Below are 10,835 nucleotides of genomic sequence, written 5' to 3'. Positions count from 1 at the left end.
TGACCTTGCTTTTCGGTCCCAAGTTTTTCTGAATAACCACCTTTTCTTCATCATCCACTAAAATACCATGATAGTCATGATAAGCTACGTCCCCTAGAGAAAGTGCTTCAGGTGAAATCGGCAACAGACCACACTTCATTGCAGAAACCTGAGGAATATTAACACAACTAACTTAATTTCTTGCACGAGGGGAAAAAAAACAAAACTGCAAAAGGTACATATCTGGAATACTATACATAGATAGATAGCTATATAGAGATAATACATTTCAACATATTGATATGCAAGTATAAGACCACTCTAGATGGCTCCCTAAAGCAAAAGCTTTTATTTACTTATTTTTTATTTATTTTACAACTTCCAGATTGGGTACAAAAGTCTCATTGATCTTGGGTCTGACTCAACGCAGCTGCTTTTACATGACATGAACAATAAATGTGAAATTACTCAGTGTTAAAGAAAAATACAATCAATTGCATTTTTGCATCTCTCATTCCTTTCATTCCAGTCAGTGATTTTTGGTTTTCTCCTCAAAAACAAAGGGTTGAGTGACAAACTACAACACACACAGGGAACTCTGCAGCACTACTAAAGTTAAGGAACACTGCTAGACAGTTATACCTGACAATTTTAGCAATCTCAGTCTCAAAATGGTTGCATCACTGCTGTTAATCAGTTAAAAATAAATGAAAATGACAACTTTAAAGTATCTGTGACACTTAGTGACCAAATGATTCAAAAAATTTCAAAGAGGCAGAATTGATTTCTAACCAGTTTCTCTCTTATGAGTAATATCTGGTTTAAAAAACATTTGAGTTTATCCATCTGTGCATCTACAACATTTTTAAGGGAATGTTATAGCCTACCTGAAGTTGTGCTACCAGAGCTTTTTGTACTCAGATCACATGAAAAAATTGAAATATTCAAGAAAACTTTGATAAATTGTGCTTTGCAAAAACATGAAGCAGGTTAAAGATCTTATGATGTAGTGTCAAAATACAGGGTCTTTTGTGGTAAAGGACACACAAACACAATATATGTGCTTTCCAATTATAGAGCTCAATTTATTTGTCTGACCATTTGTGTAACAAATGAATAAGGAAAATCTGACTGATTTAGCCACAGATTTGAAGACAGGAGTAGAGGCTTCGTGCCCTTCAAAAAGGAAGCAAAACTATGATTAATGGGGACCCACCTATTTTCCAGTTTGGGTGTGTGTGGGGAAACTGATCACAAACAAAACAGTGTGCTTACCGCTGCCCCTGCTGGAGTGTGAATATGAACAATGCATTTAACATCAGGTCGAGCTGCATAAATTGCAGAGTGCAAAGTAAAACCAGCTTGGTTTACTCCCAGGTTAGTGCTCCCACGATCAACTACATCTCCCTGTATATTGATTTTAACCTGGAAGTGAAAAAAAAAATAGTTTAATAAATCAAAACCATCAAAAGTCTGACTTAATTCAACATCTACCACTGATACTCTAAAAATGTTATTTTAACAGGTGTCAAAACGTGCATGAGAGGGTTGTAGGCAGGTGAGTAGGTAGGTCCCCGGCTTGAGGTTGAAGTTTGAAATGTTACTACTCTGCTCCTGCTTCTCCTTTCTGCTATCTTTTTTTTTTTTTGCCAGAGCAAAAGAATAGTTTGAAAGCTTCCATTTTGATTCAAAACAAGAACTAAACCACATTAACTCAAGTTGCCTTTAGCAGCAAGTAAAGAAGAAAAAGGCTCACAAAATGCTTCCCATGAGCAAGCAGTTACTGGAGTAGTGTCTTCAGCTGCTACCCCTGTCTCAAAAAGACACTTTATCCACACTCTGGACTACTTATATCATTAAATGACAACTGAATTAGGCATCTGACACAGTATCTTCAAATTGTAACAAGCATTTATGTCTGAAACATATGTTGCTTCCCTCAACAAACTTCACCCAGCAGGCAATAGCTTTCAAGGGTACAATATTGTTAGCTACCCCAATGAGTTGGCTCCTGTTTACAGCTAGATCAACTGCAGGACACCTGGTGGTGAACATGTGGAAAGAGATCTCTCTTAGATGCCTCGGCTGTACCAAAATCAATCATGTTCAATAAAGCTATTTCACACAGGTAACAAACAAAGTAAGGTACTTGCTGGGATTGAACTTAAACAGCTACAAATACAAATAAGCTGAATCTGTTCTGTGTATTTTACAGTTGTGAAAAACAGTAATTGCTTACCAGACTGGAGGCAGTCACTTCACTGTAAAGGAGTCCAAAAGGTACAATGAGGAAGTGTTCCTGCTCAGAATTTACTCTGGCCTAAGGATAAAAGATGAGTAAAAGCTAAGTTATTACAAATAGTTTATTAAAGCATGTGATAAGGCCCAAAAACATGAAAATTCCTTCCAGTTCTTGAATATGGAATAGGCAAGTGTGCCCATAGCATAAGCAATTCAACTTTCACGTATGTCACAACAGATAACCAACATACGGCACACTTAATTAACCCATGTTGAATAGAACCAGATGCCAGAGTATATGCCAGAGTCCTTCAGATTGGTGGAAGATTGGTAAATGCTTACATCCTGTGGAAAGGACAACTAGATTGTTCCTGATAAAAGGAATCATGCTATATGATAAATGCAAAAAAAGTTTGTGGGTTTTTTTTTTTCCTAAGAGGAGTAAGTTTCTACTCCAATTGTATTTATATTCTAGTAAAATAGAAGGTATGAAACAGAAGTGAGAAAATTTAAGAATTTGGCCCACAAATCTCAAACACCTTGATTCTGAGTAGGATTTCATCACTGACCTTGGTGCTATGTGAGATATCAGTGAGTTTGTAATACAAAAATAATTCTGACTTCAAAATATTCACAGCTTGGAATGCATCAGTTTCACGACAGTACAATAAGAAGTACTGGACAATTTTAGGAACCTCCCAACTTAAAAAAAAAAAAAAAAAAAGATTTCACAATGATTGAAGTTGGAAGGAATTTTTGGAGGTCATTTGGTCCAACCCCCAAATTGGAAGTTATCCTTTCCCCAACATGCACCTACTTTATGCTCACTCAGGTCTTCTACTACTTGCAACATCAGCTACATATAGTTCCACCAGAGAAAAAATATTTTTAAAATAAATTGTTGATCATTAATCTAGAAGCTTCAAGCACAAATTTGTTTTCCTTTTGACAAGCTGGTAATGTGCTGGTTCTGTTTAAGGCTGCATGCTATGGCAAGTTCAAGTTAACCTGTACTTTTATGAATCACCAAACAGTTCTCCATTACAGAACTGTAAGTGATCTAAAAAACATCTTTTACTTAATTACACACAACAAAAAACAGGTTTTACTCAAATGCTCTGAAAGCTAACAAGAAAGCCTGAATGTAAGACCAACAGGCAGCAACTCACAAACCACCCAACTTTCAGATTAGATCCAGGAACTGCTTGTGCCCTCACAGCTAACCAAGGCTCAATGAATGAAGTACATTCTGCCAACCTGTAATCTCAAATTCTGCCTAACCCTGGAGGCACCCAAGCTTACAATACATTGCTTCATTTGACATGAAAGCTCTTGACGCTCTAATTCTGCTTCTGTGTCAGGACTGCACCAGTCTGAACCATTCCACACACAGCCACTGCCAGTGATTGATAAGGATCCAGAGAAGCAAAGATACTCCACCCAGCTCCCTGATATGCCCAGATTGGCATGTGCTCTCATATCCTCACAGTTCTTTTCCCCTGTAACACACAGGGTCACAACCCTCACAGAAGGCTGTTGTATCTCAGATAATAAAAAAAGATACACAGTGATGGCTTTCAACTTAAATGCAATCGCCTAGTAATTAGAGCATCCATTCAAAGAAAAATAAAAGAAAAAAGAAGACCTGGAGTCAAAATCCAGCTCTGCATGAAGCAATAATATCTGCCACACTCTAAGGAGTGCCTTACTTCCACAATACCATTAAATGTACGTGTATACAGAACAAAGGTGAGACTATTTTGTAAATACAACAACCTTGTTCCACATCAACTTCTGAAGGTAAATTACAGTGCTTAGTCACCTTTCAGGATGCTATTCATTGGAGGAGTCTGTAAAGGAAAAGTTGAACTATGACTTGTGATTGCTGGTGACAAAACACGTCCAAAAACTTTCCAACACCACTTTGCCCTTCAAAAGCTATCTAAAATACTTTCAACATCTCATACTCCTAGTGTTCTGTCTTCCATCTCAGCTGGTAACACATCATCTAACCAGCCTGTGCTGCCCCCCTGCCCAGGCCTCTAGGCACATGGCTCTGAACCCATCCTCCCAGGCGCGAATGTGACACTAGAAAGCCATCTCCAAGCCTGCTTGCTTGGAAGTCTTTTTACCGCATTAATGTGTCTTACAAAATCAATTTTCCTGTCACGTATGAAAAATCAGGGGGTGGCACAGAGTTGTTTACAAGAATCACTATGCTGGATACATTCCCCTACTGAAGTAACCAAATGGTCTAAGCAACACTGCCCTCATCTCGTGCCTACCCTTATCATTTACAATCTTCATCAGTTCACGGGTAATATACCTTGAAATCTCAAAAAGCAGTAATAATGAAATTACCATTTTTCATTCAGATTGCACCAAAAAAAGGAAAATGCATCAAGGACAACCTCTGCTATGTAAAATACACAATTCAGCTCTGTTAGGGAAACAATCGACTGGGTTGCACACCACAGCTGTGACTTCACTCATGAGACTCATGTTGATCATTCTTCTGGCACATAAAACCTCCTTGATTTGACCTCCTTGTCATTCTTATTATGGATGCCAGCGATTACTCAGTCACAAAGAAAATTGTTGGCACACAGCATGAAGCTAAACAGTCCGCTCATGTTCAGAAATACTAATGGTTTCTTTTTCAAAAAGGTCAGTAGGGAATTTTCAGTAAAATTGAACTGTATGACTAGTGAAAAGATATTTTAGTACTTAGTAAGAAGATAAAGACATTACCTTGCAGAATAATACAAATCATTATTCAAAACATTTAAGATACTACGAGATTAAGTCTTTCAGAAACCTTAGGTTTCATCGTAAGAACTTCCATGCACACTCTTAAGGCTATTCAGGCTATGGTAGCCAATATCCAAGCTGTTTTAGTTCTTGTTCTTGAGATGCCAAGACTAAATCTCTTCACTATTATACTGCTTTCAGTACCACTTTGCTCCTCTTCCACACAAAGAGACGATGACAGATGAGGGAGGGAAGCAACTCACTTGCACATTAAAACAATTGGTTCAGTTATCTGTTGATTCAATACTCACTGTTATGTGATTGTAAATGAGCTGAGACCAGCCAAAGAGATCTGCTAATCTGTAGAAAGCTGCCAATTTACATCGTAATAACTTCTCCCCTTTTTCATAAGCAATGGAATCAGAGCCCCTCAGATCATTCACTGGCGTCACCATGCCAAGACCTGAAAAGGAGATGGGAAGAAAGCACAAGGCAGTTGTGTACAACAGCAGTTAAAACCTATCACTGTCATAGTGGTCTTTCTTACTAGATCATATCAACATGTTAGTCTAAGAAATGGATAGCAAACTTTAATTACTATAACATCATAATGCACATGACATGAAACTATAGTCTCTGACACAATCCTGGATAGAGTCAGCACATTTCCTTCCCTAATATTCATTAGTGCGAAGGTGACAATGAGTTCTTAGCAATTTTTCCCCCCTCTCAAAACTCATGATTGTCTATAAAATACACTTTTCTGTTATTAGTGGAAAGTTGCAACCCCAAATGCTCCACTTTGAGATATGATTTTGTATTCCTGAAAAGGAGAATTGTTCATATAACAAGATGCACAACAATTCATTTAATTAAGAAACAATAAGCACAGGCTCAACAGAGGAGGAAGATTATGGTAAAGCATTACGAATTCTGTAGATCTAGTTACAGTCCATTGAAAAATATGATTTAGAGTAGCTGTGACAGAGTAGAATCTGCCATGCTACAGTCTGAACTACAGATTACCTCTGGAGCACATGCAGGGATTTATATTATCCTAAGACAAAACCTGTGCACACAAGCATTTTCACACCTAGTTTTTTATTACGCTTGCCGATGTTTCTTGTCTATAGCTTCACTTTGCAAAGGAAAGCTGCAAACAATATTTCAGTGACAAAAAATAGTTAGTTTCTAAAGACCTTCACTGTTTCTATTAATGAGTTTAATTTTCCTGTATAATGTTTACCAAATGGGTTGTAAAATGTTTAAGTTTTCAACTAGTGCTCACTATCAGGCTTACCTTTCAATTAAGGCATTTTACTTGATGTGGCTTTTGATATGAATTATATACATGAATCCCACTGCATATCAATGTCATTTAGTAACTAATCAATTCATTTTCTGTCTGCAATGCTCCCTTGAGCGGACAGGATATTATTTAAACTTCACAGCACATTTCATTGCATTCACACTGTCTTCATTTTAAGCCTTTCAAACAAGGGAACTCAATTATTATATGTTTAGGTGCACTCACTCATGTTTAACGCAGCCATTCCGCCTTGTGGTGCTGCTGGGTAGACATTTGGCACATTTGTTGTCATAAAATCTGCAATCTGCTGTAAAGCCAATAAACCCGTTGGATTCTTCCCCTTCTTAAATTGTTCCTGGATCATGGATTCCAATTCTTCACAAAAAGCCTGGCAACAGGACATGTCATATTGTTAAGCAAGCATGAATGAACTTCAACCTTTCATACAGAGCTTCTTTTTAACACTTCAATGGAAGTGTGCTATCTCTTTTCTCCAAAGCAGTTCAGTGCAGTACTACTGGGTACACGCTGTTACTTGCAACTGCTGCTGTCTGGAGCCCCATTGACAGGAGTAACTCTTTCTGTAAATGGAAATGTCAGTATTCTCTCTCATTGAACCTATTAATATGGATTTCTGGAAGATGGAGAAAGATGTACAATTGACTTAAAAGAACACAAAACCTGAATGGAAAAGTAACTGAACCAGACAAGAGAAGAAAAAAATATTAGCATGACTCTGAGGGAACTAAGAGCCAAGAAGGTATCCAGAAACACGCAGGAATAGCCACTGGATTTTAAAACTATGCTTTAACTAGGGGTCCATTTACTTCTTTTCTAACTTCTTGTTCTTATTGTTTACCTTTGGCAGAAGGAAAACAAGATTTTTACTATGGCTAGTAGACAACACTGCTTTTGACAAAAATACTGGAGTTTTTAATAAAAGTATGCCAATAGTTACATGAATCTAAATAAAAGGGGTTGGTTTCACATGAAAACCAGTAAATATAGCACTACATCCCTACTCTTAGCAAAGACATGTCACAAAGCGCTTTGTATCTAAAGTTACCCATCGGTTACCACAAAAGGAACAAATTTAATGAGAACAGTTTTGTTTTGTGCACTCTCCAGGAGGAAAACATCTTTAATAGTAAAATTTAATCATTCACTGATTATCGCGCACCTTTTCTGGAAGCGAAGCGTAATATTTCATATATCAAAATAACAAAAAAAAAAATGAACGTAGGATCAAAATAACAAAAAAACCTGAATGTAGGGCAGACCTGCCCTGTACAAGTTACTCCTGGAAGAGTTACTTAATTTAAATGCTTACATAAATGTTAAAATACAAAAAATTAGAAAGTGTCTTACTAGGACTAGATGGATAGTATGAAAAAGTGTTGACTGATTGATTATACACAGAATTTTGAAAGCAAGTCTGTGAAGCTGCTTCACGTGTAGACATTCAACCAGATAACGTGAGAAAATCAGGCTATACATACTTTTTTCTGATTAGCCTTTCCTCTAAAATAACTCAGGTCTAAGACAACAAACTTCTCCAGTTTTAGAGATATTAAAACAGCAGATATAATAAATTTATCACTTTAAAAAGATGTGCGTTTTCTTTTCTTACTGGGCTTTGAAGAATCATGGAGACTCTCTTCTTCTGTTCCATCATGTTAAAGTCCTGGCGAAGGTCGGGTGCCATATTTCTCTCTCTCAAATAATCTGGATTATTTTCATCAACTCGATCAAAATACCTCTCTTTATGAGGGGCTGTTGTCGGAGGTGGTGAAGTCACCACCGCTGCACCAGAATCACCATTCATAGTACAATTTTATGGAACCTATGAAGGGGGGATCAAAGAAGAAAAGTAAATGAAACAAGGAAATGATTAAGAACTTCATATGTGTTCTTGTTTTGGGGTAAAAGTTCAAATCCACCTAAAATTAGCACAGCCTCACAAACATGAAAGCCAAGTCTGTGTGGTTGGATATCTGTATTTTAAAGAAAAAGATTTTAAGATAAACAACTAGAAAAGTAGGCTAACACATATGCAAAGCCAAATATAGTACACGTATACACGCTACATGAGACCACTGCTAGATCTCCCATTTAAATGACTCCCAGTTCTTTGAACTGTCTCCAAAGCTTGAGTTTTCACAAGTATGCAAGTCTTTCAAATCTTGTCACAGTCTGAGATAACACGTGATGTCTAAACTCACTATAACTTTTTAGTATATAAAGTCATATGGATATTGTATAAACTGGAATTTAAATTGTTACCAAAAATAGGGTATTACATACGCTCATTAATATGAAGAATCAACAGCACCAAAACATGCTCAAATTGCAAACACATTTCTGGAGAGAAGCTCAGAAATACTCTACAACCTGAAGCATGCTTTTCACAAACATATTCATTTTGGGTTCCTTCCACAATGTGCCCTACACTACATTAGCATGTGGTTTTTGAATCTGGAAACCACACACATAAACACAACCTCCACCCACTGGCCAAGGCTCATTTCAGTTTCACATGCTGTAATAAACAGTTGCACATATCTACTAGAAAGCCCGACAACTCAGCTGGTATTGCTCAGAGCCTCCTTTCACTCACAAGGATCCCTTTGTGTAACATTAGCCCACTTTTCTTGGCAACACATTATAATATTCCTTCAAAAAAATCCTTTTTTGGCAGATTTTGTGAGGCCTTCTGCCGACAAGCCTAACAGCAGTTTATTAAAGGTGCCTTGCAACACCTCGAGACTTGGCTCTCTGATTCCTGATCATCTGACATATCAATTTTTTATTTTTTTTTTCCCAAAAAAGACTTTCTTTGCATAGCACACACGATTAAACAAAACGTGACCAATGCAAACTGTGCTTCACTGAACTGTAACAAGGATATTTACCGAGGAATGGCTTGCCAGTTCAGCCAACTGCGATTCTGTATGTACGTTACACACAAAATATGCAGAGTTGAAATCCCTCGCCACCATGACAGTTATTTTACCAAGAAAACGAGCCAAGAGAAGCTAGTACATCTTCTGGAGGTACAGGAAAAAATAAATCGAATGAAGCAGCAGCATCTAGCTCCCTGTCCCAGTAAGACAGAACAGACTCAGTTCAATAACAGTGATTTAGACCAGGGGTGGAGACAGGCAGGAAAACCCCAATTTAACAGCCAGTTTCGTTATGTACCTTCAGGTTTGCAACGTTTAGTAGTGTTAAAATCCACTAATGTCACCAACTTACTGCAACTCCTTCCACTATGCAAGGGGAGAGACTGCACGTATCTTCATTAAGTAATGAATAATTTTCTACAGGTTGTAACGAGTAAATATTGATGCATGTCTCTATTTTACTGTTTTGAAGTTTTCCTTACCTATCTGTCTTGAATTGTACTTGCTTGCAAATTAGGAATCTATTTACATATTTATTAGCTAAAACCACTTCAGACATGGATGCACACAGAAGAAGCAAGTTTACATGTTACTTTGAAACACAAAATATCTTAAAACTGCTGCAGTGAGGAAAGTGATCTGCTTCAAGGCTTCACAATCAGTAGATCTCGCCCTCTTTAATTCTTACACTAGAAAAAAAGTCTGCCTGCTGTTTCAAAACCCACCTAGTTTCTTATTTTGGAATGAGCAAATCACTGAATTGTGCCAGTTGAATACAGTGGGTAGCAGAAAAGCATTTTTCCTGAACATGCAGAATACCATTACAAAAATCTGACTCAGGTGTCAGATGCTCAGGGCTTTAGTGGTTTCCACTAAGAGCTGCTAAACGCAGGCACCCCTGTACTGCTGAAAGTCCAAACTTTAAAACACTCAGTTTTTCTTTTTTTTTTTTTTTTTTTTAAAGCAGCCATGAACACATCTCTATTATTGTCACACTTCTTTTAATTATTGGCTTTTCTCCTGCCAGAAGGAAATAGAGGGCATAGCCAGAAGAAATAACGCTTTCATCCACACAAAAGCCTTTTGAGGGCTTGGATGCAGGAAGTTTTAGATGAGCAAAGTTGTAAGCAAGCAGCCACCCCTCCTTTGCCAGCTTCAGGTCCCCAGCACCCACCCGCCACATCCTGCTCCCCTGCACAACCTCCTGTCTGTGCCAGCTGTCCTTTCGTACCCAGAACAGCTTCGCAAAAGCTTCCACCACTTCCTACAACCCCCTAAGTTCTATTATCAATTCTAATCTTCTATGTGTTTTTTTTTGTTTGTTTGTTTGTTTTTGTTGTTGTTGCAAAACCACAGCCCACACCTCACCACCCCTGCTCACCACAGAGTAAGAGGTCAGAAGTGGTGCCCAGGTAAAGCTGCTGCTCTTTACTCTCACACCAAAGAGGAACAAGCCTCGCACAGGTGATACTGAAATAAGACCCCAGCATCTCACTAAAGCTGTGTTACTCCTTCACCTTGTGTAAAAAGGCATTTGAGGTGGTCCTGGAAAGCTCTTACTGCTTCAGCACGAGCTAGTGGCAATAATTTAACAGGAAATACACTGTTTAATGTTAAGTGGTCCCTTCATAACTGAGGTTAAATGTCCATCC

At 37.9% G+C, this 10,835-nt stretch overlaps 1 protein-coding gene across 21 annotated transcripts in view; it reads right to left on the bottom strand.

The window, feature by feature from the left end:
- ADD1 (adducin 1) overlaps window positions 1–10,835 on the bottom strand; it is a 60,327-nt gene that overhangs the window by 22,768 nt on the left and 26,724 nt on the right. For all 21 annotated transcript variants that reach the window (XM_068679736.1, XM_068679739.1, XM_068679738.1 and 18 more), the window contains exons 2-7: window positions 7,911–8,123; window positions 6,506–6,668; window positions 5,283–5,434; window positions 2,219–2,299; window positions 1,255–1,404; window positions 5–148 (exon numbers count right to left, since the gene is read on the bottom strand). In XM_068679736.1, coding sequence (XP_068535837.1) covers window positions 5–148; window positions 1,255–1,404; window positions 2,219–2,299; window positions 5,283–5,434; window positions 6,506–6,668; window positions 7,911–8,105 — 885 coding nt within the window. In that variant the 5' untranslated portion in view covers window positions 8,106–8,123. The remainder of the gene's footprint in view (window positions 1–4; window positions 149–1,254; window positions 1,405–2,218; window positions 2,300–5,282; window positions 5,435–6,505; window positions 6,669–7,910; window positions 8,124–10,835) is intronic.

The sequence above is a fragment of the Anas acuta genome, chromosome 4 (assembly GCF_963932015.1).
Source record: "Anas acuta chromosome 4, bAnaAcu1.1, whole genome shotgun sequence".
Taxonomy (NCBI): Eukaryota; Metazoa; Chordata; class Aves; order Anseriformes; family Anatidae; genus Anas; species Anas acuta.
Note: the sequence above shows the minus strand (reverse complement) of the source record. Positions and strands in the feature narration are given on the sequence as shown.